Source organism: Anolis carolinensis, chromosome 2 (assembly GCF_035594765.1).
Source record: "Anolis carolinensis isolate JA03-04 chromosome 2, rAnoCar3.1.pri, whole genome shotgun sequence".
NCBI lineage: Eukaryota > Metazoa > Chordata > Lepidosauria > Squamata > Dactyloidae > Anolis > Anolis carolinensis.
Genome location: NC_085842.1, coordinates 166,925,491 through 166,953,017, shown reverse-complemented (window position 1 = coordinate 166,953,017; position 27,527 = coordinate 166,925,491). Strand labels below are relative to the sequence as shown.

The 27,527-nt window shown below is 41.8% G+C and overlaps 1 protein-coding gene across 2 annotated transcripts; it reads left to right on the top strand.

The window, feature by feature from the left end:
- Window positions 1-27: 27 nt before the first annotated feature.
- pmel (premelanosome protein) lies at window positions 28-26,215 on the top strand. 2 transcript variants are annotated; one of them, XM_008114424.3, is made up of 12 exons: window positions 28-153; window positions 11,484-11,612; window positions 11,737-11,883; window positions 11,999-12,139; window positions 14,715-14,876; window positions 17,951-18,394; window positions 20,707-21,165; window positions 21,514-21,675; window positions 22,711-22,804; window positions 23,769-23,971; window positions 24,269-24,356; window positions 25,878-26,215. In XM_008114424.3, the coding sequence occupies exons 1-12, from the start codon at window positions 84-86 to the stop codon at window positions 26,035-26,037; spliced, it is 2,259 nt and encodes a 752-aa protein (XP_008112631.2). In that variant the 5' UTR covers window positions 28-83; the 3' UTR covers window positions 26,038-26,215. The 2 variants fall into 2 exon arrangements, with proteins under 2 accessions (XP_008112631.2, XP_008112630.2); XM_008114423.3 differs by having other exon boundaries at window positions 24,266-24,356.
- Window positions 26,216-27,527: the final 1,312 nt, after the last annotated feature.

Below are 27,527 nucleotides of genomic sequence, written 5' to 3'. Positions count from 1 at the left end.
ATCTTTCTCTTATAGCCAGTGGCTCTTCACTGCACTCCTTTGCCATTGGATTCTCAGGAGGCTGCAAAGGACTCAGAGCCAAGATGCTGCAGAGTCGGTGGTACCTGTGGGTTGCGCTTGGGGCTCTTTTGGCTGTAGCTACAGCTCAACGCAGTAAGTACAATCCAGCTTCTCACTCTCTGGGCAAACCATAACTTCTGAATATAATTCATTCTCTCATTTCATTTCTGGATGCATCTACACTATTGAATTAATGCAGTTTGACACCATTTTAACTGCTGTGGAATCACTGGAGCTGTAGTTTTACAAAGTCTTTAGCCTTCGCTGTCAAAAAATGCTGGTTCCTAACCAAACTGCAGCCCTCGGTAGCACAGCAGGTTAAACCACTGAGCTGCTGAACTTGCTAACCGAAAGATCGGCGGTTCGAATACGGGGAGCGGGGTGAGCTCCCGCGATTAGCCCCAGCTTCTGCCAACCTAGCAGTTCAAAAACATGCAAATGTGAGTAAATCAGTAGGTAACGCTCCGGCGGGAAGGAAACAGCATTCCATGCAGTCATGCTGGCCACATGATCTTGAAAATGTCTACGGACAATGCTGGCTCTTCAGCTTAAAAATGGAGATGAGCACCAACCCCCTTGACTAGACTTAATGTCAAGGGAAAACCTTTACTTTTACCTTAACCAATCCGCATCTCCCAAAAGTGCATAACATTGAGCCATTGCAGTTAAAGTGCATTTAATCTACAGTCCTGATCAGAGCTTTCCAAACATGTCATATTGGTGATACACTTTTTTAAACATGCAGATTTTCAGGTAAGCTGGAGGTTAAAGAAACTCCTTATAAGAGATATGGACACATATGTAAACTGTAATGATGATGACACAACATATCTCATGAAACTATTTCATTTGCATTTTGAAAAAAATATATGATTTTTAAGATAATAACATACATTACCAAGATTTTTGTCATTTCTTGTGTTTGAGTGACACACCTACATACTGCAGCCAGCTCACTAAAGTGACATGACACACAGTTTGGAAAGCTCTGGTGTAGATGCAACCCCTAAGGTGCTACAATATCCCTTTGTATACAGGTATTTTTAATATATTACTTCTCTTTCACTTTCAGGATTATTTGCTAATCAGGGGTCCCAAATGTTGAATTTATTCTGCAGGGTCCAATCAAATCTCTTCCCAAACTACATTGTAGTTTGGGAAGAAGTTTGACTAGACCCTGCAGAATAAAATAGAAATAAAGCCAGGGTCCTTGCTCTCACACAGACCATATGCCAACAATGTGAAAGTCCTAATATTTACTGCATTTAGCTCACTTAAAATCATCCTTAGAATTAACTATATTTGGATCAGTTAACATATCTCACAGCTCAGAAAATAGTGGCAATGCTTTCACAGAACAAAAGGATATATTTCTTCTTTTTTTAAAAAAAATTCTTTGCATCCCAACATGTCTGTTACCGTAACAGGAAACAATTATTATTGCATAGGTGATGAGAAAAATATTTATTTTACTTTCATGCGTGATGATACCTTAACTTTCTAAACACTCTCCCCAAATACTCTTCTGCATACACAATTTCATTATTATTATTACTATTATTATTATTATCAGAATTATTATAATCAACAATAACTTTATTTATCACCTGCCCTATTTCTCTGAGGGCACTCAGGGCGGTTGATTCATATTTAAGGTTTCTTTTGCCATTTTAAATGCAAACATCCACAGCAATGGATATTTTCACATCTCATGCCTACACAAACTTTCTTTGCAATAATTTCCAATGTTTCAAATGTTTTGAACTTACATTGGAAACATAGATTTGTAACCCATATTCACTCCCACATCTGGAAGTGTGAAAAGAGCTCAAACTTGACATTTGGACTTGAAAACAATTAATTTTGCCGTTCTCATTTAGTGTTTTGTTTCCCTGCAAGGTACTCTGAAACAACACAAGCTGAATGTCTGTGGGACATTTTACCTGGGATGTTCAGATTTCGAAGTCCCTAAGGAAAAAAAACATGGAATTACCCTTTTTAAAGGCAGATGGTGAGGAAATATGGAAATAAATTAAAAGACCCCATAAGGTAAAGGTAAAGGTTTTCTCCTGACGTTCAGTCCAGTCATGTCTGACTCTGGGGGTTGGTGCTCATTTCCATTTCTAAGCCGAAGAGCTGGCGTTGTCCATAGACACCTCCAAGGCCATGTGGCTGGCATGACTGCTTGGAGCGCCATTACCTTCCAGCCGGAGCGGTATCTATTGATCTACTCACATTGGCATGTTTTCAAACTGCTAGGTTGGCAGGAGCTGGGGCTAACAGCAGGCACTCACTCTGCTCTCGGGATTTGAACCTGGGACCTTTCGGTCTGCAAGTTCAGCAGCTCAGGGCTTTAACACACTTCGCCATCGGGGCTCCATAGGTCTAATAAAAAGTCTGGTATAGAGTTGTATCTCACCATCTTAGAGACAAAGATGCATTTATTCAGTCACTGCTCATTAAACCTCAAAGATCAAGACTGTTTCATGGAGCTGAAGCCAAACAGGATGTGATTTCAATTGTGTGTGAATGGTTTCTAATTTTACTTTAGAGTAAACTGCAGGTGCATAATCCGGACTCGGACTCTAACAGGCAGCTCTCGTAACCTAAAAGAAGCTTATTTCTGAGTGTAATTATGGGAGAAAAGAATGTAGATATGAAAACGAAAAGCCGATTGCAACTTGTTCTAAATTTTGGCTCAGCTCTGGATTAATAAAATAGCGCGTGAGGATAAAATAGTCTGGGACCTACTTTTTGCCTCTGCCCCCAATTCCAACAAATGCAGAAATATCGATAGTATTCTGATGCAGAACTAGCCATAGCATCTTTGGGTAAAGTGATGGGTCGCAGTGGCGTTATGAACATACACACACACACACACACACACCTCTTTGCTGTTGGCTTTTGTAAAGCCAAACCTCGTGGTGATCTGGGCAGTCTAATCCCCTTGCGGTGGAACTTGCTGTCTGGGATGTGGAATGTGTGTGTGTGTGTGTGTGTGTGTGTGTGTGTGTGTATATACACACACACACATACATACATACATACATACACACACATTTGATATGCAGAAGATGCCCTGGCCAGTCAGATCCAATTATCAACCAGTCTGATTGCATTAAAAGCAGGCTGGGAGAATCTTATATATGTGAAATATTACCAGCTTTTAATTCTTGGTCGTCATCTGTTGGTGTGCATACTTAGTCCAGATTAAACATTTCTTTAGTTTCCTGCTTTGTTCCTCTCTTTTTCTTTTGCTATACTGTGTTAGCCTGATGCTGTAGCTGTTCAACTGTGTAGAAGAAGCTGGCATTATTTTGCATCATTTCAGTCTGGGTCAGTTGTACATAATTTTGATTGCTTGCATAGTATACAACTGAGCCAAAAGATCCAAACTTTCCACAGGTGCCACTGGTAATGTAACAATAATTCATCTCTTCCTATTTCAACCAACTAGATGCACTGGAAGGGAGTTGAAGAAGGCAAATTAATTCTTCTTCACCTCACAACAAACTTTAATTCCATTTTAGTCTCCCCCAAACTCTTTTGTAGAATTTTTTTTATGATCATTTTCTGCAAAGTGGGATCAGACATAGCATGAGTCTTGGGCACTTTTTGTCAGTAACCAAATTTGGAAAATAAATGTAGTAGATATGCCAGATTTGGCATTAACTGGTATGCTTAAGGCGCTTCTTCACTGTAGAAGGAATGCAGTTGTGTACAGCAGTTTGACTGCCATGGCTACATGCTGTGGAATCCTGGGATTTGTAGTTTGGCGAGGCCCCAGCACTTTTTGACAGAAGAGCCCCATCCACTAAACCAGTGGTTCTCAACCTGTGGGTCCCCAGGTGTTTTGGCCTTCAACTCCCAGAAATCCTAACAGCTGGTAATACTGGCTGGGATTTCTGGGAATTGTAGGCCAAAATGCCTGGGGAACCACAGGCTGAGGACCACTGCTCTAAACAATTCTTGCCAGCAAAACCCTAGGATAGAGCCACCATAACCTGGAGTTGACTTGGCCACATAACACAGGTATAGTCACCAAAGAAAACACAATGAAGTAGTGGATGGATCACAAGAATAAATTGGATGGATTCTTCTGAGTCTTTTAAGAGCTAAAAAGACCCCCAACCCTTTCTGCATAGTACCAGCTCCCCAGATATAGATTTCTACTGACTGCAGATAGCTGTATTTACTCTCACCAGTTTTTAAAGTGATCTTGAGGGCGTAATGGTTTCAAAAGAGTTGCTTTCTAACGTGTGGCAATTTCCACCTCTCTTAACTTCTAATCAGTGATAAGGGCACATTGAGATTGTTCTACATAAAAGTAACATTCATCATGGTGTGCATGCCTCAGCTTCATTCTTTGAGAAGTATGCAGACATGGATCTTTTCTTACTCAATGTTCCCCTATTGATAGCTTTGCAAATAATCATTGTAATATGGTGCCCACTAGATCATAGAATCATAGAGTTGGAAGAGACCACATGGGCCATCTAGTCCAACCCCTTGCCATGCAGGAAAATATGTGGTTAACAAGGAAGAGATAGTTTATAGTAGGCATGGGCAAACTTGGTCCTTCCAGTTGTTTTGGACTTCAACTCCCACAATTCCTAACAGCTGGTGTTAGGAATTGTGGGAGTTGAAGTCCAAAACACTTGGAGGGCCAAAGTTTGTCCATGCCTGGTTTACACCATGCCTTTGCATGGAGAACTTGCTCTGGTTGAATCCATGGTATCTACAAGTAGAGTTATGAACATTCTTCAAACTCTATAATGTCAATCAGTGTCTACAGTACTAGATTAGATGAATCAGTGGCCTGTTTCAATAGAAGTTTTTAATGTTCCACTGGGTGATCCTGGCCAAGTCACACCCTCAGCCTCATAGGGAGCAAGGACAAAACACCTCTGAACAAATTCTACCAAAAAACCCCTATGAGCCTTAGGGTATCCATAAATAAGAAAAGACTTGAAGGGGAACAACGACAAGGTGTTGCATCACAATACTTTTTGCAGGGAGTTCTTCATTACGTTCCTAGCTCATTTCACTGTATTTAGAAAAGGGAAGGTCTTCAAAAGAGGACAGAGGTCAAGACAACTAGGAATCTATCCACTCAGTTTAGTGGATATTCCCATTTTCTAACTTCATCTAAATGTTGAAGCCCAAGTGTTTCAAGCTATGTGTTTCCTTGATTGCGTAGTCTGTTCTGCAGTGTCTCTACATCCTCTCCCCTTCACATGGCAAGGAGCCCAAGACTTTTCTACTCCACTGCGGCTGCAGGCAGCATGTGATGGCTCAGCCCTACACAGTGCCGTGGGGCTCCCGTCACATGAGGCCGGGAGACTCTGCCCAAGCTCTTTCATGTGACTCTCAGCTGAGGGCAAGGTTGCGCACTTGAACTCGGCTCACAAGGAGGGGACTGTGAGTGCTGCCCCACCACGTCTCCACAGAGCATTTGCATATAAAGCTTGATTCAGTTGCTGTACGAGCTTTTGGTAAGAGATAGGGCCAGGGGCTTGAAAAGTTCCTTTTTTGTTCAAGATAACTCAAATATTGTAGTCCTAAAAAGGATCTTTGCCATACTTTAGTTAGAAAGAAGATGAGGGTTGCTCATTACACACATACATCCATAAACACGTATGGAGATACAATACACTCAGTCATCTGAAACCCAATCAGCTGGAACTCTTCAAGCAATTGGCAAAAAATTGAAGAAATAATATGTGTGCAAGCTCAACGTTATTTTAAAATATGGGTCATGGTGGCAACACCTCTTTTTTTTTTGAATTTTTTTTATTACATTACTATTAATTTTGTTACAAAAAAAAAGAAAAATCTTTACAATTCATATAATTAAGTCTTTTCCTTCCCCCAGTGTTCTACCCGTTGTGCTCCCCATCACCGGAGTCCATTTCTTTATAGTCCAACCAGAACCTCATTTCTTCTGGTGGGGGTTGATTCCCATCTTCTCTCTTTAATGTTTCTTCAATAAATTTCTTCCATATACTTTCAAAGTCATTTTTCTTTCTTAGGCCTTTTTTGACATTTAAATTGCATGTTAATTTATCATTTATTGCTAAAACACCTCTAAAAATTCAGACAAAATGTTTCTTGTCCCATAGTGTACCTTGCAGGAATAGAAGTGCAGAAACACTGCTATGTTACTTCCATTGGTATCTGCCGGGTCCATATTGAATATGGTTGGACAAAAATGTGTTGAATACTCACAGAAAACTCAGAAAGAACAGCAGCATTTGCAGTTGTGCCAGAGATCTTGGAAACAACAGACTTGTAAACAGCAACGCAGACTGGAGAGTTTTAATATTGTCAGTTTCAGAGATGAATCTGGTCCTTTCAAACTTATTACGGATTTTTTCTCTCTCCTAAGACATTCCAATAGAAAGGCCTGGGATTAACCAGTCTTGCTGATCCCAGTTGTTAGGGCCTTTTCTATTGGCGCAGTAGGTTAAACCGCTGAGCTGCTGAACTTGCTGACCAAAAGGTCGGCGGTTCGAATCCGGGGAGTGGGATGAGCTCCTGCCGTTAGCTCAGCTTCTGACAAGCTAGCAGTTCGAAAACATGCAAATGTGAGTAGATCAACAGGTACCGCTCCGGCAGGAAGGTAATGGCACTCCATGCAGTCATGCTGGCCACATGACCTTGGAGGTGTCTACGGACAACGCCGGCAGTTCAGTATGGAAATGAAATAAGCACCAACCACCTGAGTCAGACAAAACTAGATTTAATGTCAGGGGAAAATCTTTACTTTTACCTAAACCCATATAGTAAAATGTGCTCTAATTCCACTTGGCCCTTTGTATCTCCAAATTCTGCATTCATGGCTTGAAAACCAAACAAGACAGAAAAATAATGTATATGTATACACTCTTGTAACAAGGTCTCCAGGGTTGTTCCCCTTGTTTCGTTATCACTTCCTTGGAGCAAATGAAAGATTTCCAGGATGCCTCTTAAGTAAGGTTACATGTTACAGAAAACAAGTGTAATCAATTCTATCGTTTATCCCCTGAGGAGTTAATGTTTGTAGTTTGAAAATCCAAAAGGATTCTCTTTGCAGAAGAAGTCTTTTCACATCTGCATTTGGTCTGGGTAATACTTTTTCTAAAGCACAAAATTTAAAGCTATGGTACGCATGGGCTTTTTCATTAAAATGTAAATACAATGAAGAGTCAGTGGATCCATTCCTTATGCGTGAACAATGTTCGTTTATCCTAGTTTTAAGGGGTCTGGTGGTTATTCCAATATATAACAGTAAACAAGGGCATTGTATGCCCTTGTTTACTGTTATATTTCATTGTATTTACATTTTAATGAAAAAGCCCATGCGTACCATAGCTTTAAATTACACTTGTTTTCTGTAACATGTAACCTTACTTAAGAGGCATCCTGGAAATCTTTCATTTGCTCGTTATAGAACTCCACTTAAAACAGAGCCAGAGCTACTAATAAGAATGTAAGTAGAGAAGCGGTTTTTTTTATCATTTTCTTTAAAAAAAACCCTTTTCTTTAGTAGTGTTAATATGGGAGTTTCATATATCTATTGTGTATGTTATTTTTACTCCTTTAAGCACAATAAAATTAAAACAGACACAACACCCGAGGAAGTGATAACGAAACAAGGGGAACAACCCAGGAGACCTTGTTGTGTTCCAGTTCTTGGCGTTGCGAAGCAAACGAAGAATTCCTTTGAATATAGAAACTGTTATCTTGGACACTGAATATTTTTACTGCAATTGACATTGGCCCAAGATTCTACGCAACTCCAGGAATAATATGGACTTGGTTGTCTCTTTTTGTCTGTTATTTACTTTTGATATAGTATACTTTGTGAGAGTATGACATGGATATTGCACCTTTGTTTATGAAATCCTGAAAGCAATTTTGTTATATGCAATATAGTTTGAAGAGAATTACTTTAATATAGAGTTGTAGAAACCTGAATTGTATTACATTTCTTGGGATTGTTACAAGAGTGTATACACATACATTATTTTTCTGTATCATTATAGATATTTGTGCATTATCAGCTTGAAAACCAAACAAACCTTGAATTTTTTCGCTTTATATAAGAGCCACCATTTGACCATATCCTTGTATATAATGGGACTTGAGCATCCACAGATTTTGGTACCCATAGGGGCCCCTGAAATCAAACCACAGCTGATGACCCAATGTACATTTTTAATAATATGAACTCTTTTTTGAAAGAGATCTATACTGTGAGCATAAATTATTGTCACACTGTCAAGGAAGTTAAAAATTGGTACACGTAAAGTTCCAGGTCTGCTTGGAAAACGTATTTCTGAAATAGTCCTTCTCTGTATTTGGAGACAAAGCTATTCTAGAACACAAGTCAATGTGAGAATTTAGTCCAAAGCTGGTGGTGCTTGCAGAATCGTTTCCCACCAGATCCTGGATCTATTATCTCAAAGGATAGGATATTATCAAATCAGACTTACCCAAAATAGCATGTTTTAGCTGCAGTCCAATTGAGACAAGTCTGAATAATATTGCAACCATTGATTCCTGATACCTGGATACTTTTAAAATGCTACAAAGGTAAAGGTTTTTCCCTGACATTAAATCTAGTCTTGTCCAACTCTGCGGGTTGGTGCTCATCTCCATTTCTAAGCCAAAGAATTGGTGTTGTAGACACCTCCAAGGTCATGTAACTGGCATGACTGCATGGAGCGCCATTACTTTCCTGTCGGAGTGGTACCTGTTGACCTCACATTTGCATGTTTTCGAACTGCTAGGTTGGCAGAAGCTGGGGCTATCAGCGAGAGCTCACCCGCTCCCAGATTCAAACCTGCGACGTTTGGGTCAGCAAGTTCAGCAGCTCAGCGGTTTAACTCACTGCAGCACCAGGGGCGCCAAAATACCACAAATTAGTCTTAAAAACAAAATCACCTTTTTTTGGAAAAGAATTTTTTAAACTACTGCAAATAGAATTACGTAAATGCTTCCCTAAAAACTCTTCCTCAAAAGGAATCGGTGGCTGCATTAGGAGGGTGTCCATTTTTTATGATTGAAAGAAGGAAGCAAGAAGAAAAGTAGAGAATGAAGAGATTACACATTCTTCCATAGTTTTATATTTTGTAATCTGAGAGTATTTTAATTTAAGGTTGCCGGGGATGGAATAACTGAGAAATCCAGGGGCTTTTCTTATGGCAAATCCCCAAAGTGGACAGGAGCAGCCCCTAATATGAGCTCACACTTTTCAAAACACAAACTTGATTTGCTTGTATAAGCTTATAGTTTTAAGGGATATGGTAACAGCCACAGAGGAACGTGAAGGCAAACCTTCCCCTCAACAAATGTTGCCAAGCAAATCTTGTGATAGGTTTGCCTTAGGGTCTCCGTAAGTCTGGAATTACTCGAAGGCAGGCATACTACAACAGCAATAGTTTCCTGTCTTCATGAAAATCCCTCTTGGCTTCCTTGCCCACAAGCAGTGAAGGCAAGATAGTTATACAATCTTGATTGCATTAGTTCAGTGGTTTTCAACCTTCCTAAAGCCGCAATCCCATATTATCCTCATGTTGTGGTGACCCCCAACCATGAAATTATTTTCCTTGCTACTCCATAACTGCCATTTTGCTACTGTTATGAATCGTAAATATCTATTATGTAGGATGTATTTTCATTCACTGGACCAAATTTGGCACAAATACCGAATACACCCATATTTAAATATTGTTGCGTTGGGTGGGTAAAGATTTTGTCATGTGGGAATTATAGTTGCTGGGATTTATAGTTCACCTACAATCAAAGACCCATCTGAACCCCAGCAACGATGGAATTGAGCCAAACTTGGCACACAGAACTCCCATGACCAACAGAAAATACTGGAAAGGTTTGGTAGGCATTGATCTTGAGTTTTGGAGTTGTAGTTCATTTACATCCAGAGAGCACTGTGGACTCAAACATTGGTGGACCTGGACCAAACTTGGCACAAATATTCAATATACTCAAATGTGAACACTGGTGGAGTTGGGGAAAATAGACCTTGACATTTGAGAGTTGTAGTTGCTGGGATTTATAGTTCACCTACAATCAAAGAGCCCCTGGAACCCCACCATGGATTGAATTAGGCCAAACTTCCCACACAGAACCCCCATGACCAACAGAAAATACTGGTCTTCAGTGACACCTCTGTCACCCACCTCCTGACCCCCCCAGGGGTCCTGACTACCAGGTTGAGAAATGCTACATTAGTTAAAAGACATGAAAAATGCTTTCACCTGCCTCCATCTACAACATGGGTTCCCATAAACTTCAGAAAGTTCCCTTTAAAAAAATCTTGGAAAAGTTACCGACAAATCCCAGTCAAGCTATGTTTTGCTAGTAAATCATTGTTCTTCTATCCTGGGGAGATGGCTTTTCAGTCAGTGTTGTGTAAAGATGGATGGCTATCTGCTGACAGTGCTTTGATTGGGTTCTCAACAGGCATGTATTTTCATGAAAGCAGAGGTCACTGACTACAGTCTGCGTATGATTGTGCATGCAGAACTCGGAAAAGTAGTTGGTCGATCAACTTGAAATTTTGACACAACATGGCATACCAATATGCACGTCTTAATAATGAATTTAGTGAAGAGAAAACCACATAGGATGGGATATACCTCTTTTTCATTCCTTACCATTCATTCCGCATAGACACAGCAATGCAAGCCAGGGTATTGAATGGAATAATATGTTTTCTCAGTGAATCAATGTTTGCTACAATACTTTTAATTATTTTCACATTCATTTCATATCATACTGAGCCACCGCAAAGCATGGCCAGGTTTAGCTAGTATATTATAAGAATATACAGTAGAGTCTCACTTATCCAACATAAATGGGCCGGCAGAATGTTGGATAAGCGAATATGTTGGATAATAAGGAGAGATTAAGGAGAAGCCTATTAAACACCAAATTACGTTATGATTTTACAAATTAAGCACCAAAACATCATGTTATACAACAAATTTGACAGAAAAAGTAGTTCAATATGCAGTAATGCTACGTAGTAATTACTGTATTTACCAATTTAGCACCAAAATATCACGATGTATTGAAAACATTGACTACAAAAATGCGTTGGATAATCCAGAACGTTGGATAAGCGAGTGTTGGATAAGTGAGACTCTATTGTACATTATTTTAAATAAACAGTGTACTCAACAATCTATCCTGTTCTGATGTAGGATGGGTTGTTGCAAATAAAATTAATTCAAGGGCCTTTAGTAATGAGATAAGGCTGGAGCTGGACCTTGTAGTGCCAAAAGGCAAATTGTACAAGCTGCGTGAAACTGTAGGAATGGGGAGCAGCAAGAAGGGATGGCATGATAATGGAAATATTTTACAGCAATCTATCCCTCTCTCTGTGTGTGAAAATAACTATTTCTGTTTTTCCTTAGGGGCCTACGGCAGAAACAACAAGCGGGAACAAAACTGGAGTCAGAAGCACCCAGGGTACAAGACCTGGAATTCACGTCTGTACCCCAAATGGAGAGAAGGAGACGCCAAACAGCGCAACTGCTGGAAAGGTGTGGCTTTAGAATTGTACCAAAGGAGAGGAAGTAATAGGTTGAGGTTCAACAGACCTCAAAATGCTTCCATGACTGCCTTGGTGGCAGTGAGCCATTTTTACGCCTTTCTTCTCCTTCCCAGGTGGGGAGGTGACGTTTGATATCAGCAACGATGCCCCGACTATCACCGGTGCCAAAGCCACGTTCAGCATTGCCCTTCGCTTCCCTGGCAATCAGACGGTGCTGCCAGATGGACGTGTCGTGTGGAGCCACAACTGCACCGTCAACGGTGAGCTAAATGCATGTATATGTTGTATGAAAGCCCCTGCTGAAGTCTCAGGCCAAGCAGGCCTTTGCTTACCTAATTTTCCTCCTATTTCCCCTTCCCCCTCCCTGCCCTGCAGGTACCTATGTGTCGGAAGGAGACCCTGTTTTCCCTGATCAGGGTACCAATGCTTCTGACTGCTTCTTTCCTGATGGACAGCCTTTCTCCCCAAGTGACCGTGGGAAACGTGGCAAGTTTGTCTATGTCTGGCAAACATGGGGTAAGTGCTTGCTCCTTGTCCAGGGAGGGACAGCCTCCCACCCCGCTATGTCCCAGGGTGCCCCTCTTAGGCGTTAGCCTAACAAGTGATTCATTATAACACCCTTTATGTCTTTTAATGCTCGTTCTTGATCACCTTCAGCAGAGAAAGAGAGCATGTAATAAATATGTTTTTAAAAAACAAAAAAAACCAGAACTCTGCAAACTGCTCCAGGACTTTGTTGAAAGCATGAGATGAACATATCTAAAATTAAAGAAATATGTACATGCATATATTAAATACATGTTTTTGTTTTTCTTCTGAATCAGGAGCTACTTGGGAAACTGCAAGTCGCTTCTGGTGTGAGAGAATTGGGTGTCAGCAAGGACGTTGTCCAGGGGACACCTAGATGTTTTTGATGTTTTTACCATCCTTATGGGAGGCTTCTCCCATGTCCCTGCATGGAGCTGGAGCTAATAAAGGGAGCTCATCCGTGCTCTCCCCAGATTGGATTCGAACTTGCAACCTTCAAGTCACGTTGCCCAGGGGACACCCGGATGCTTGATGTTTTACCATCCTTGTGGGAGGCTTCTCTCATGTCTCCACATGGGAAGCTGGAGCTGACAGAGGGAGCTCACCCCACTTCCCAGATTCAAACCGCCGACATGTGGGTCAGCAGTCCTGCTGGCTCAAGAGTTTAACTCATTGCGCCACCAGGAGCTCCTAACACATGTTAATAATGCATAAAATAATTGTGCATTAAAGAAAATAAACACACATTTCGCTTTCTAGATAAATGTTCTTTTCCCCCCTTCTCTTCAATATAACACTAAGATTTACAGCTTTTCCTGCTGCGATGGTGTTTCTGTCCAGCACAGAAGCTGAGGCAGAGAAAATGTAACTCTTTGTACTGTAGAACCGGAAAATATCAGCAATGGCATAGCTGAGTAGTGTTTACACTGACCAGCAATGGTTGCCTGTGGTTCAAACAATCCTGTTCCAGTTCATCTGGAGATGCTACAGTGATTAAATCTGGGATTGGGTTGCTGTGAGTTTTCCAGGCTGTATGGCCATGTTCCAGAAGCATTCTCTCCTGATATTTCACCCACATCTATGGCAGGCATCCTCAGAGGTCGTGAAGTCTGTTGGAAACTAGGCAAGTGGGGTTTATAAATCTATGGAAGGTCCAGGGTGGGAGAAGGAACTCTTGTCTGTTTGAGGCAAGCGTGAATGTTGCAATTGGCCAGCTTGATTAGCATCGAAAGGCCTTGCATCTTCAAGGCCTGGCTGATACCTGCCTGGGGGAATTCTTTGCTGGGAGGTGTCAGGAGAGAATGCTTCTGGAACATGGCCATACAGGCTGGAAAACTCACAGCAACCCAGTGATTCCAGCCATGAAAGCTTTCACCAACACAACAAATCTGGGATTGCTTGCATGCAGGGCCTATGCCCTTCCACTGAGCTAAGAGGCCCTGCTGCCGAACAGAATACAGTAGAGTCTCACTTATCCAACATAAACGGGCCGGCAGAACATTGGATAAGCGAATATGTTGGATAATAAGGATTAAGGAAAAGCCTAGTAAACATCAAATTAGGTTATGATTTTACAAATTAAGCACCAAAACATCATGTTATACAACAAATTTGACAGAAAAGGTAGTTCAATACGCAGTAATGCTAAGTAGTAATTACTGTATTTACGAATTTAGCACCAAAATATCACGATGTATTGAAAACATTGACTACAAAAATGCATTGGATAATCCAGAACGTTGGATAAGTGAGACTCTACTGTAATTGGAAGAAGTGGCATTCTCTATTTCAGTTCTTGGACTATGTATGCAAGTGAACATTTCTAGATTATTGCTGCTAACTGTGGAGCTTTTCAAAGAAAAGTAGTTCAGTAGGGATGAAAATCCTGTGAGCCATCTTCTGTAGCCATAGTGAAACTTACATTTCTTCTTGTAGTCTCTTCCTGGGCATTCCACTTGGGAATATACTAGAATTTCAGCGCTCATGGGAGATTTCTTTAGCCTTCATTTCTTAAATGGTAAGCCCCTAGTGTGTTAAATCGCTGAGCTGCTGAACTAGCGGACCGAAAGGTCACAGGTTCGAATCCGGGGAGCGAAGTGAGCTCCCGCTGTTATCCCCAGTTTTTGCCAACCTAGCAGTTCGAAAACATGCAAATATGAGTAGATTAATAGGTGCTGCTCCGGCAGGAAGGTAACATGTTCCATGTAGTCATGCTGGCCACATGACCTTGGAGGTGTCTACGGACAACGCCGGCTCTTCGGCTTAGAAATGGAGATGTGCACCAACCCCCAGAGTTGGGCACGACTGGACTTAATGTCAGGGGAAACCCTTCTTAAATGTATCTCCTGCCTTTTGGCCAAAAAGGCATTTCAGGTTGGGATCTGTGTGTGCATATGCAGGCATGCATGTGGGCAGCCTTTGGGACTTTGGGACTTAATATTGCCATGCTATAAGAGTACTAGGAATGGAAGGATCTCCCCCTCTGCAAATCCAGTGTTCTCCTCCTTAGCATCCTGTGTCCATGTCAATAGGGACACTATCTTCCATCTTTCTTCCTCTCCAGGGCGTTACTGGCAAGTAGTAGATGGTCCCGCTTCCTTGCTGACCATTGACACAGGTGAGGTACCCCTGGGCTCCTATAGCATGGAAGTGGAAGTCTATCACTACCGGGGTCGTGAGAAATTCATCCCTATAGGAGGAACCTCATCACAGTTCAGCATCACTGGTGAGTGTTAAAGGCTTTTCTTTGGGCTGAATAAAAGGTTTGAAATGGGGAGAGGGATCCTCAAGGAAATTCACAAGACTAACTCTTTCTCATTTTAGTAAATGCATTGCTGCCCTCCCCCCAAAAAACTCTTAAAAGTTGGAGGGGGCCAAGACAACGACTGGCTCTCCTATAATTTTAATATTTGGAAGGTTGACAGAACTTCTTTGGACCAATGAGGGGAAGAGGAATAACCTGCCCCCTGTGGCGCAGCGGATTAAACTGCTGAGCTGCTGAACTTGCTGACCAAAAAGTTGGAGGTTCAAATCCGGGGAGTGGGGTGAGCTCCCACTGTTAGCCCCAACTTCTGGCAACCTAGCAGTTTGAAAACATGCAAATGTGAGTAGATCAATAGGTACCGCTCCGGCAGGAAGGTAACTGTACTCCATGCAGTCATGCCGGCTACATGACTTAGGAGATGTCTACGGACAACGCCGGCTCTTCGGCTTAGAAATGGAGATGAGCACCAACCCCCAGAGTCAGACATGACTAGACTTAATGCCAGGGCAAAACCTTTACCTTTATATTATATTTATACAGTATTAAAAAAGAGAATGTGAAGTTACTTGTGGGGTTTGAAGATTTATAAGAAATAAATGAAGTTAAACGGAAAAAAAAGATTATAAGTGGGACAACGCATAGTGATGCATTTAGTGATGCATTCCATGCGCTTTATTACCTTTAGTCGTTCCCATCCCTAGTCACCAAAGAATATGCATTTTCAGATTTCCATTCCCCTTAAAATGGCCTATGGCCTATGGTACTTGACCACGGATTGGGATTACTGTCTGTTTTAAGTTATTTTAACTTTTGTAAGATGTGTTTATTATATTGCGATTTTATTGTATTACTGTTTTAATTGATGTAATACTGTTTTGGTCTTGTCCCAGTGTAAGCTGCCCCGAGTCCTTTGGGAGATGGAGCGGGGTATAAATAAAGTTTATTATTATTATTATTATTATTATTATTATTATTATTATTATTAATGTATTTTAAGGTGAAGGAAATGGGAACTCACTTTTAAATTTTCTTTTATATTTCCTTATTTTTAAACATACGTTTTAGTAGCTGTATTTTAGGTGATGGGAGGCGGAAGGAATTACCTTAGAGGGAATTTCAGGGGAAAATGTATACATAGGATTAAAATGGTACATTTTATGAAAAGTGATGTAATGTTCCTTCAATTTTAAGATGCTATCAATTGTAAAATGCACACTAATTTCAATATGAACAGAAAAAAACTTTCTTTATATATAAGGAATGCACATGGGATCCTAAGGGGGAAAGTGTTATAGAATTGAAGAAATAGGATATATATCACAATGTGTAGAATGAAACACTTACATGCAATAAAAATTATTATTATTATTTTAAAAAAACTTTTCAATTTATTATGTTTGAAACAGTAATTCTATTACTTATCAAGAGGGTTTAAAAACTAGTTCATTGCATTTGAATAAATGTCTGGCAAAATACCCATAAAAAGTATTTTTTTAAAAACCAATAATAAACTTCCACTTGTTACACTAGTAGTATAAAATAAGTGCGGTCACGGAAATTGGTTATTATGGAGAGGGTTATCTAAAAAGTTAACAGAATGGAAGAGTAAGGAAATCCCAGAGACAGATCTTGATAAAATAGTAAAATGGAAAGTAGATAAAGATAAAGGAACCATGGGATACATTTACAAAATAATCACAGGAAAACTATACAATATAAAAAATACCTTGACAGAAATCTGGAAGGAGAAACTAAGTTGTAATGAGAGAGAAATAGATAATTGGATAAATTCAATTAATAAAATAAAATATTTAAAGATAAAGGAAATGCAACTCAAAATCCAGACAAAATGGTATAAAACGCCTGTGCAACTAGCCCATATAACCAGAACCTCCTCAAAACAATGTTGGCACAACTGCGGGAAAACCGGAACATACACCCACATGTGGTGGGATTGCAAAAAAAGACAAAAGTTCCACAAAACAATTAAGAAAGAAATGAAGGAGCTATTAGGAATAAAAATAGATTGGCATAAGAGAGAATTTTTCCTCCAGAAAATTGAAGGTGAAGGGGGAACTAAAAAATTGGAATGATTAATAAATTATATGTTAGATGCAATTAAAGCCTCAGTCGCCTTAGGCTGGAAGGACCAAAAGAAATGGGACACTAAAACATGTTACAGTAGAGTCTCACTTATCCAAGCTAAACGGGCCGGCAGAAGCTTGGATAAGCGAATATCTTGGATAATAAAGAGGGGTTAAGGAAAAGCCTATTAAACATCAAATTAGGTGATGATTTTACAAATTAAGCACCAAAACATGTTATACAACAAATTTGACAGAAATAGTAGTTCAATACGCAATAATTTTATGTTGTAATTACTGTATTTATGAATTTAGCACCAAAATATCACGATATATTGAAAACATTGACTACAAAAATGGCTTGGATAATCCAGAGGCTTGGATAAGCGAGGCTTGGATAAGTGAGACTCTACTGTATAAATATTTAACAGACGACCTCCTCCAAGACTACATTAACGAAAGGAAAAGTTTCTATAGAAAAGGCCAAATCAGCAAGACATGGGAGGCAAAATGGAAAGACTTAATTTACAGAATAAAGGGGAAAGACAAATATAAGGAATTAAACAAGATTATCCTCATGATCGAACAATTGTAATAAATATAGAAAATTTGTAAACTTTTCCTGGGGAGGGGAGGGAGGGAGAAAAAGGAGGAAGAATGTAAACATGTGTTACCAATGGAAAATGTTCTGAACGTTTGTATAATTTTACGTAGAACTATTTATAATTTTAAAAAAATCATTTTGAAACTAAACTTCAGTATGCCCTCAAGCCCCATCCTCCCAAAAGAAGTAACTAATTACAAATGTCTTTTAACTTGGTCGCAGGAGGAGAAGCAGGGTGGTTCAGCCAAGTGGGATCCTTGAAGGACGTTTCCACAGAAGGAAATCTCTCTTTTACTGTCCATGTCATTTCCCAGCCCCCCTACTGACCTCTCTCCTCCCTTTCCCAGACCAGATCCCATTCAACGTGGATATTGCACAGGTGCTAGATGTAGACGGGGCCGACGGCAGCTTTGTGCTTAACCGAGCAATCTCTTTTGGAGTGCGGCTACATGACCCCAGCCAATACCTACGTGATGCTGACATCTCCTACTCCTGGGATTTTGGCGATGGGAGTGGGACCTTGATTTCTCAGGCCACCATGGTTACCCATACCTACCTCACTGTGGGTACCTTCAGCCCTCGTGTGGTGCTCCAGGCTGCCATCCCTCTGGGCTCTTGTGGAAGCACTTCTGAGGAGCCCCTCATCATCCCCACCACCACCCTCGGCAGCACCGTGGCTCAGGCTACCATCCCTGTGACAACCCCAAGCCCCACCACAGCTCAAAGCCCCACTGCCTTGCCTACAGTCAGCAGCATCCCAGGAACAGGCTCGGCAGGCGTTCAGAGCCCTGGTAAGTGCTTCGAAGCTCTTCTTGAGGCCTACATCCCTTTTGAGCTTGGCTTTTTTTTCAGCATAAGGAGAGAAAGTCATCTTCTGCACCAAGAATAAAGCACACATCTTGGAGAAATCTACATATAGCAAAAGACATAGCACAATTGATTTGCCTTGAAAAAAATATTTTCTTTAAGAAATGGAATGTGGTAATCTCAGGATAATCACTATTTTGAATGACAAGGCTCAGAACCCTCATGTTGGAATGGCCAGTAGATGTGGGACAATGGGGCATTATGCCAGTGTAATCCTGGCTTATATTGGCAGTTGTACTTTTGACATGCTTATGTAAGGAATATCCAGTACCCCCTGATGTAAAAAGCATGTGGGCACAGTTCTACTTCTTTGCATCACCAAACCCTGAAACCTGGAATGGTGGAAGATGGCCACAGGAGTTCCATAGTACTTGACCTTGTGGTATTTAATGGGTGAACTTTGTCACCAATTAAAACTAATGTTTCTGAGAGCACTGGTGGACAGGTTTCAAGCTGCGTGCTTCTCTCAAGGGTTTTTAATGGGAAAATTAGCAATAATGGAGAGGCGTCTCTGAAAGATGGTTTCTCCACCATAGCTGATCTTCATGTCAGAAGATTAGCAATGTCACTTATCCTGTAAAGCTTAACTCCTATTCCTACTTGGTCAGTGGTCAAGTATGTGAGGCAATCTGGGATCCTCCAAAGTCTTGTGGAATACAGTTCCTATAAACTATTGGTTCCCAGCCTTGTTTTGGCCAGGGCCTACTTGATCAGGGCCCACTCTCCAACATTAGTAACATTAAAAAGTTACAAATCAGTTTTTTGTCAACTTTAGATTCAGTTTGGTTATTTGGGGTGCTGATTAAGAAAACTGCATTGGATAGACCACATCAGCTCTAGTTTCTGATACAGAACATATGCCACCCAGTAGTTGCCATCTGCTCGCCTACAGAAAACCATATGTAATAATCTCGAGCTGATGTGGTCTGCAGAAAGGAGCAGAAATAAATAAAAAAAGAAAACAAATAAAGAGAAAGTAGTTTCGCAGATCAGATTTTTGTTCTTGCGGCCCACTGTTGGGCCGTGGCCCGCAGGTTGGGAACCACTACTATAAACCCTGTCCACTGGCCATAATAATGGGAATTTGGGAAATTGTACCCACTGAGTTGCTCTAGAAATCTGTCACAGAAATATCTGTGCAGGAGTACTTGACAACTAAGAAACAGAGGGTTTTTTTAAAGGAAACTATAACACCAAATATTTCTGAGGTGAATGTTAGCACAGTTGTGTTAAGTCTCCAAAAACCACTTTTATCTTCAGGATTAATTGCCTTTCACTTTGATTAACCCTAAGACAGAATTTGGGGAAGTTACATTTTTGGACTACAATCCCAGCATCCCCCAGTCAGCATGTATAGAGGTCCATCTTACAAATTTATGAACTGGTAGAGGTTGTAGAAGCCAGGGGATATTACTACTGGAGTGTTGTGTGGTTTCTGGGCTGTTTGACCATGTTCTAGTAGCATTTTCTCCTGACGTTTCTCCTGCATCTGTGGCTGGCTCTTCACAACACTTGTGATTCCAGCCGTGAAAGCCTTGAACAATATTACTATTGATTCCAATTCTTGAGCCCCCCCCACCACCACAATCTACCATACTCTGTAATACAGTGGTTCTCAAAGTGGGTCCCCAGATGTTTTTGGCCTACAACTCCCAGAAATCCCAACCAGTTTACCAGCTGTTAGGATTTCTGGGAGTTGAAGGCAAAAAAAAATCTAGGGACCCCAGGTTGAGAATCACTGCTATAACAGATTATCATAGTTTTCAATAGCTTAGTTCCAGATCATGACCAAAGGAGGAGCCCCCGGTGGCATAGTGGACTAAAGCCTCGTGACTTGAAGGTTGCGTTGCTGACCTGAAAGCTGCTAGGTTCGAATCCCACCTGGGGAGAGTGCAGATGAGCTCCGTCTATAAGCTCCAGCTCCATGTGGGAACATCAGAGAAGCCTTCCACAAGGATGGTAAAAACATCAAAACATCCAGGCGTCCCCTGAGCAACGTCCATGGAGACGGCCAATTCTCTCACTCCAGAAGCGACTCCAGTTGCTCCTGACACGAAAAAAAAAATGACCAAAGGATCAGGCTTCATTATGAAAAAATAGTTTCTGTGTCATGCATATGGCCTTTGTCTAAGTCGCTTTTTAAAACAGATGGAATTAATAAAGCAGGACTTTTCCTAAGTAATCTTTTGTTTTTAACTTTCTCTCTCATTCTCCCCACTGCCTTTTGCATTTTCAGTACCAGACCCTGTGACTCCAGCTGTCCCAAGTGAACAGCCTCCGGAGCCTGCAACCCCAGAAGCTGATCCTTTGTCCACAGCAGCAGCAGCAGCAGCAGTCACTGTGATCAGTGCTGTGCCAGAAGGGGCCGGTTTAGCTGTTGCATCTGTAGACCCTGCAACTGTTGTCTCTGCCAATGTGGTTGATGATACTGCAGGCACTGAGGACCCTTTGGCCATGACTACTGCCATGCCTGCATCTCTCCCAGGCACCATTGCACCGACAGCTGCAGCCACTGCCGTACCTGCATCTCTACCAGGCACTGAACAACCGGCTTCTTCCATTACAGCGACAGTTGAGGATGCCCCAGACACTCTGGCATCTACAGTTTTGTCTCCAGCAGCATCTACAGCTGTGCTTCCTGGGGCATCGACAACACTCCCTAGTGCAACCAATACCCCAGTCTCTCCAGTTGCAGGTATGCTGAGCAAATTGTTTGTCCACCCCCCCAATTCCATGCAGTGTACGCTTGCACACCATGGCTGTTTTTCTAAGCATGGAAACATATTTTGAGTTACATACTTTTAATCCCCTGCTACTGGCCTCTATGAATGCATACATCATACAGCACAGCCTCTACCCAGTTCCCCACTCAGAAGACAGCAAAAAAGCATTCCTTTTGAGGGTATACATCCTGGGACATCCTCACTTTCTGATGTGGGCCAATGCACTCATGCCCTTCTCCTGACAGCAGTTGTCTCTTTTGAGAAGATATGGGGAGGGAAGTGGACATTTCTCCCTAAAACTTTGAATGACTTCCCTGCAGGTTCCACAGAAGATGCAGCAACCATCAGTCTGCCTGTGTCTGTCCCGACTGAAACAGGAACAATTGCAACTGAGGTTGTCCAGATTGTGGTAAAACGTCAAGCACCTTCCAGCTGCCTGCTCTACCGTTATGGGACCTTTGGCACTAATCTGGACATTGTCCGTGAGTCCAAGGAAATGGGAATGACAGTTGAAGGGGCACAATAACTCAGTATGCACAAATGTTAGAATATACCATAGTGCTCTCATTGATAATTATTTAGGCAAGGAGGAGGTGGCTGGGTGAATAGTTTCAAATAATTTGGAAAGGAATCTATCTATTTATTAATTTATTTATTAATTAATTTATTTATTTGCAGTATTTATATTCCGCCCTTCTCACCCTGAAGGGGACTTAGGGCGGATCACATTATATACATATAGGGCAAACATTGAATGCCCATATACACATAGAACCAAGACCGAGACAGACGCAGAGGCAATTTAACCTTCTCCTGGGGGGGATGTTCGATTCTGGCCACAGGGGGGAGCAGCTGCTTCATCATCCACTTTGATGGCACTTCCTCATTCCAACGTTGCAAATTAGTTAAATTTGCCTCCCCACTTTATAAGTGGTACCTTATTTCCTACTTGATAGATGCAACTATATTTCGGGATGCTAGGTCAGCAACGAGCAGGGGCTATTTTTATTTTTTTAAATTGACGGGTGCTCACCCCGCCACGGGCTGGCCTCGAACTCATGACCTCATGGTCAGAGTGATTTATTGCAGCAGGCTGCTCACCAGCCTGCACCACAGCCTGGCCCTGATCTAGCATCTGAATAATTAGGGCCACCTCCTTCCAACCAATGAATAGGTGCCAGAACCTGCTGTTCCAAATCCCAATAACAGAGTGATTCAATAAGAACAGGGGGGCAAAAAATGACATAAACTTGGTGGATGCGAGATGGGTGCAAAACTCCATTCCATGTTCTGCTTCAAGAAAAATCCTGACTATTTTTCTTGAGTCCCCTCAGGCGAGAAAGGTGGGATAGAAATGATGTAAATAAATAAATAATATCTAGTAGTAGTCAGCTAAGTTGTGAGCCTTAATTTTTGTCTCCAATATCAGGAGTAGGTAGACAGGGGAAAGGGAAATGTATTAGGTAGAAAACAACTAGGGCAAAGTCAGTAACCATCTCCATTCTCTTCTCTTGCAGAGGGCATTGAGAGTGTGGAAATTGTGCAAATTGTACCACTGGTAACAGCTGTTGCTGACAACACAGTAGATCTCACTGTGACCTGCCAAGGAAGGTAGGTCTTGCTAGCAGGACTTCTTGTTTCTGCCCTGCATCCTGGTGATTTCCATTCTCCCTTTACACTATGACAGGGGTCTTCAAACGTTTTAAGTGGAGGGCTGGTTCACGGTCCCTCAGATTGTTGGGTGGGGGGTGGACAGTTTAGGACAGGGGCCAGGTAAATGACTTTGGAGGGCCGCATTTGGCCCACAGGTCTCAGTTTGGGGACCCCTGCACTGTGATGACTGAAGTAAACAGATGAGAAGGAAGTCAGAAAAAGGGGGACTGTGGCCCACCTGCTGAGACTACTTCTTCTCATTATGCCAAAAGAGGAAGCAGGGCTACAGTAAAGCCAAAGCAAAATGACATAGCAGAAATCTCAAAACCCCAGGGTTAAGGGGAACATTCATTATGCAGTGGAGGAGATGGAGGAGATTGGCTTTCTCCAAACATTTGGGCTAATATTTATTTATTTATTTATTTATTTACAGTATTTATATTCCGCCCTTCTCACCCAGAAGGGGACTCAGGGCGGATCACATTATATAAATACAGGGCAAACATTCAATGCCCATAAACACATCGAACTGAGACAGAGACAGACAGACAGACAGACGCAGAGGCAATTTAACCTTCTGAGGGGGATGTTTGATTCTGGCCACAGGGGGGAGCAGCTGCTTCACCATCCACTCTGATGGCACTTCCTCACTTCCTCATTCCAACGTTGTAAATTAGTTAAACTTGCCTCCCCACTTTTATAAGTGGTACCTTATTTCCTACTTGATAGATGCAACTATCTTTCGGGTTGCTAGGTCAGCAACGAGCAGGGGCTATATTTTGGTTTTAATTGACGGGTGCTCACCCCGCCACGGGCTGGCCTCGAACTCATGACCTCATTTATTGATTTATTTATTGCAGCAGCTGCTCACCAGCCTGCGCCACAGCCCGGCCCCCATAATAGACTTTTTCCTGCTTTCTAGCCTCCCCGATGAAGTCTGCACAACGATTTCTGACCCCGAGTGCTTGGTAGCCCAGGAGACAGTGTGCAGCCCGGTCCAGCCGAGCCCTGACTGCCAACTAGTTTTGCGCCAGGCCTTCAACGATTCTGGCGTCTACTGTGTCAACATCTCACTGGCTAATGCCAATAGCCTGGCTGTAGCCAGCACTCAAGTCAACATCCAAGGTAAGGTTTGGGGAACCAATTTTTCTGCATGTCTGAAATCCATCTCGGATCCCATCTTAAAAGTTTGTCATCTGAGAAGAACTCCCTTTTTCGTCATCAGCAATGCTGTTACCTGTTTTTGCTCCCAACACCAAGTCTTTTTCTGTGTTTCTTATTCTTTCGTGATGATCTCGTGTATGGTGAAGGAGGTACACAGAGGCATTCTGGACCTATCCTAAGAAATGCTCTCACATTTCGGAGTGCTATGTATCCTCCCTGTAAATGAGTGCCCAGTATTCATTCCTTCTCCTCCAGCAGGAAGAAGTCCAGCCTCATCTCAGATAACACTAGTAGTTGGAGTAGTCCTTGTTGCTGCCGCCTTGGGGGCTGTTGCCTATGTCTACAGGTAAGTCTTGGTTCAGTCAGTCTGTGATCAAAGTAATATAAGCTAGCCTAGCTCAGAGACTGTAGGCATGTGGTGGAATATAGAACAACCTGAAGCTTCTCAATCTACATCTTTTTAAGAAAGTCTGTCTCTGTTAACATTTTCTTCTATCTGGAAGGGAATTCAAGCAGTCTCATAGATTCGGCAATTCAAAAATTCCTCACCGCATGTGTATGGAATCCTAATAACACAGTCAACCTTCTGAATATATGAAACTGCCGCACAGTCAGATCATAGTTCTCAGAGTTAGTGGTTCTTCAACATCATATACAGGGAGGCCTTCCCTGCTATCTTTAACTCAGGTGTAGGCAACCTTCCAGGGTGGGAGGGATCCACTGGGCCCATTTGGAACCCAGCAGGGCCCACTGCCAGTTTTTCTATCACCAAACTAGCAACTTCAGTTCTTTTGTATGTTACAGGAGGGTGATTAGAGTAACCTCCTATACCATAAAGCCACGGTAGAGTTGAAAGCAGTGCATCTGTTTTTCCCAATTTGACTGAAGGGAATGGGGGGAAGCTGCCATAACTTTGCAATGGGAATGGCAGCAAATGTCAATTTTCCTGTAGCGTGGTAGCTGTGGGAAATGTAAAACACGTGTACCAAGGCGGCTTTTAGTTCTCCTTTTCAAACCAGAAGTTCCACAAATGAAATATGTGATCTTACATATGCACACCATGTCCTTGAGCTTAGAAAACTTACATTTAGGACAACATAGTGATGCTAGCTAGGGATTCTGGGAGTTGTCCAAAAAATCTACCTTCCAAACAGACAAATGAACTATTTTGGGCCTGATCACTCTATTTATTATTTGTTCCAACTCACCTTTGGGGAGCTACAGCAGAGAGATGGGACAACCTATCACGGTTAACAGTTTTATATCAGTAAATGTAAGAGCCCCTGATGGCACAGCGGGTTAAACTGCTGAGTTGGCAAACTTGCCGACTGAAAGACTGGAGGTTCGAATCCGGGGAGCGGAATGAGCTCTTGCTGTAGTCCCAGCTTCTGCCAACCTAGCAGTTCGAAAACATGCAAATGTGAGTAGATCAATAGATCAATAGGAAGGTAACTGTGCTCCATGCAGTCATGCCAGCCACATGATCTACAGACTTAATGTCAAGGGAAAACCTTTACCTTTATCTTTAAATGTAGTAAGGAAAGATGGTTATATCTGTGGGATCAGAACACATAAAAACCAGTGACTGCATTCAAAGTGACTGGATATACAATCAGAAATAGCCTCATTCAGTTTATCCAGTCTATTTCTACTTCACAATAGTTGCTCCATCATAATTTTCCAGAGTTCTCAAATTGTTTTACGGACTTCAGCCTTTGCCTTCCAGGTATTATCCCAGCATCTCTGAATGAGTCACCAGTATTGATTTCTCAGTGGCAAAAAATTGAACCCACTCAGCTGAAATTTTGTTTTTTCTCATTTATATTATATTCATATGACATTTTGCCAATGTTGACTTTCATTACAGGCGAGCCAGATATATCCCCCTACGTGCTGTGATGTCCGCCGGCACGTCTCCTAGGAGTTGGTTGCCTGACCGCACTGCTGTCCGCCTTTTCCTACGCCAGGCTTTTGGGCAAGGGGCAAATGGGGAGAGCAGCCCACTGCTGAGTGGCAATGTGATCTAAAGGTAGAGATGAATGCCAAGGGACCCATCAAGCCTCGCTGACTTAATGTGTCATGGAGCCCACACTGAAAAAGGGGAGAGTATACTCCCACTGCAACTCTGCTCCCTTCCCCATTGATCTCCCTTGCCTTGTTGTCATTTTCATCCAGTTTTCAGCTAAGTAAACACCATGACTCCTTGATGGTTGCCATCTCAGTGCTTGTCTGAATGGGAGATGATACAACTCAGCTGGTATTTCAGTTACTGGGGGGCTGCTGCCCATCTTTGTCTATCTTTTTGTGGTTCAATACATGTTCCAAGCATCACTTGCTTTCAGTAATTGTTAATATGGCCATCATGGCAGAGCTCAACACATTTAGTTGAAGGACGTGGTAGGATTCTGAAACCACGACACTGCAGATAGGACAGGATGAATTTTTAAATACCTGTCCCTCTTAAAAATAAACACCCAAGTACTATATAAATTGTCAGCCAGAAGGTGAAAGAATCCATCCTCCTGATGTGCTAGATTCCTGTATAGCTGGAAACTCTGAAGTGACACAGTCCAGTATACTACAGCCTCTGTACTCTATGCCACATCACATTTAGGTGAGTTTCCCCCAGTTGCCATGTTCTTTCATCATATTATGCATGCACAGCAACAGATGAACATAGCTAGTAGGCCTGTAGCGGTGATCGCATGAGAAGATAGACACTGAGAAATGGCAGCAGTTGGAGTTGTTTAGGAAGACGACCTTTTGCAGAACAGGTTTATAGTGTACTCTTTTCCCAAAGAGAGGGCCCAATTTTGATGATGGGACATTGAGAAGAGACTGGTGTGCAGTGAACAAGAAGCGCAGATCTGTAACTGTTTGGCATTTCTACAGCACCAAAGTGTCCTTAAAAACAACAACATGGCAGGCGTATACAGGCATGTCAAATAGTACAACTGGGGTCATGTTGTAAAACATGTTAGAAAAAAAATGCTCCTTTAGCATCTGTAATAATAGAGCAAGAAGGCTTAATAGTAATTATTTATCATTTTTCTCCAAGCATCTAGGAAGAAAAATCTCTTACTACATTGGATCAAAAAATAATTTGATCCAAAGTCACTTATAGGCTAAAGAGAGATAGCTAGAACCAGGCATAATATGGAAATGGAGTACATTGCAAATGTTGAAGCATCCTGATCAGACAACGCTCTTAGTCAGTGTTTCTCAACCTGTGGGTGTTTTGGCCTACAACTCCCAGAATTCCCAGCCAGTTTACCAGCTGTTAGGATTTCTGTGAGTTGAAGGCCAAAAACATCTGGGGACCCACAGGTTGAGAACCACTGATCTAAGTACAACATTCAGAACTAATCCCAGCTCACCTTTCTCAACCCTCATACTCAGTGGAGTTTAATCATATGAGCACTCATGGGGCTATTTAAAAAGGGGAAAAATCATTCAAGACCAATCATTCCTTCATAAAAAATAACCAAATACCTCCATAGTTTTTTCTGTTATGTGT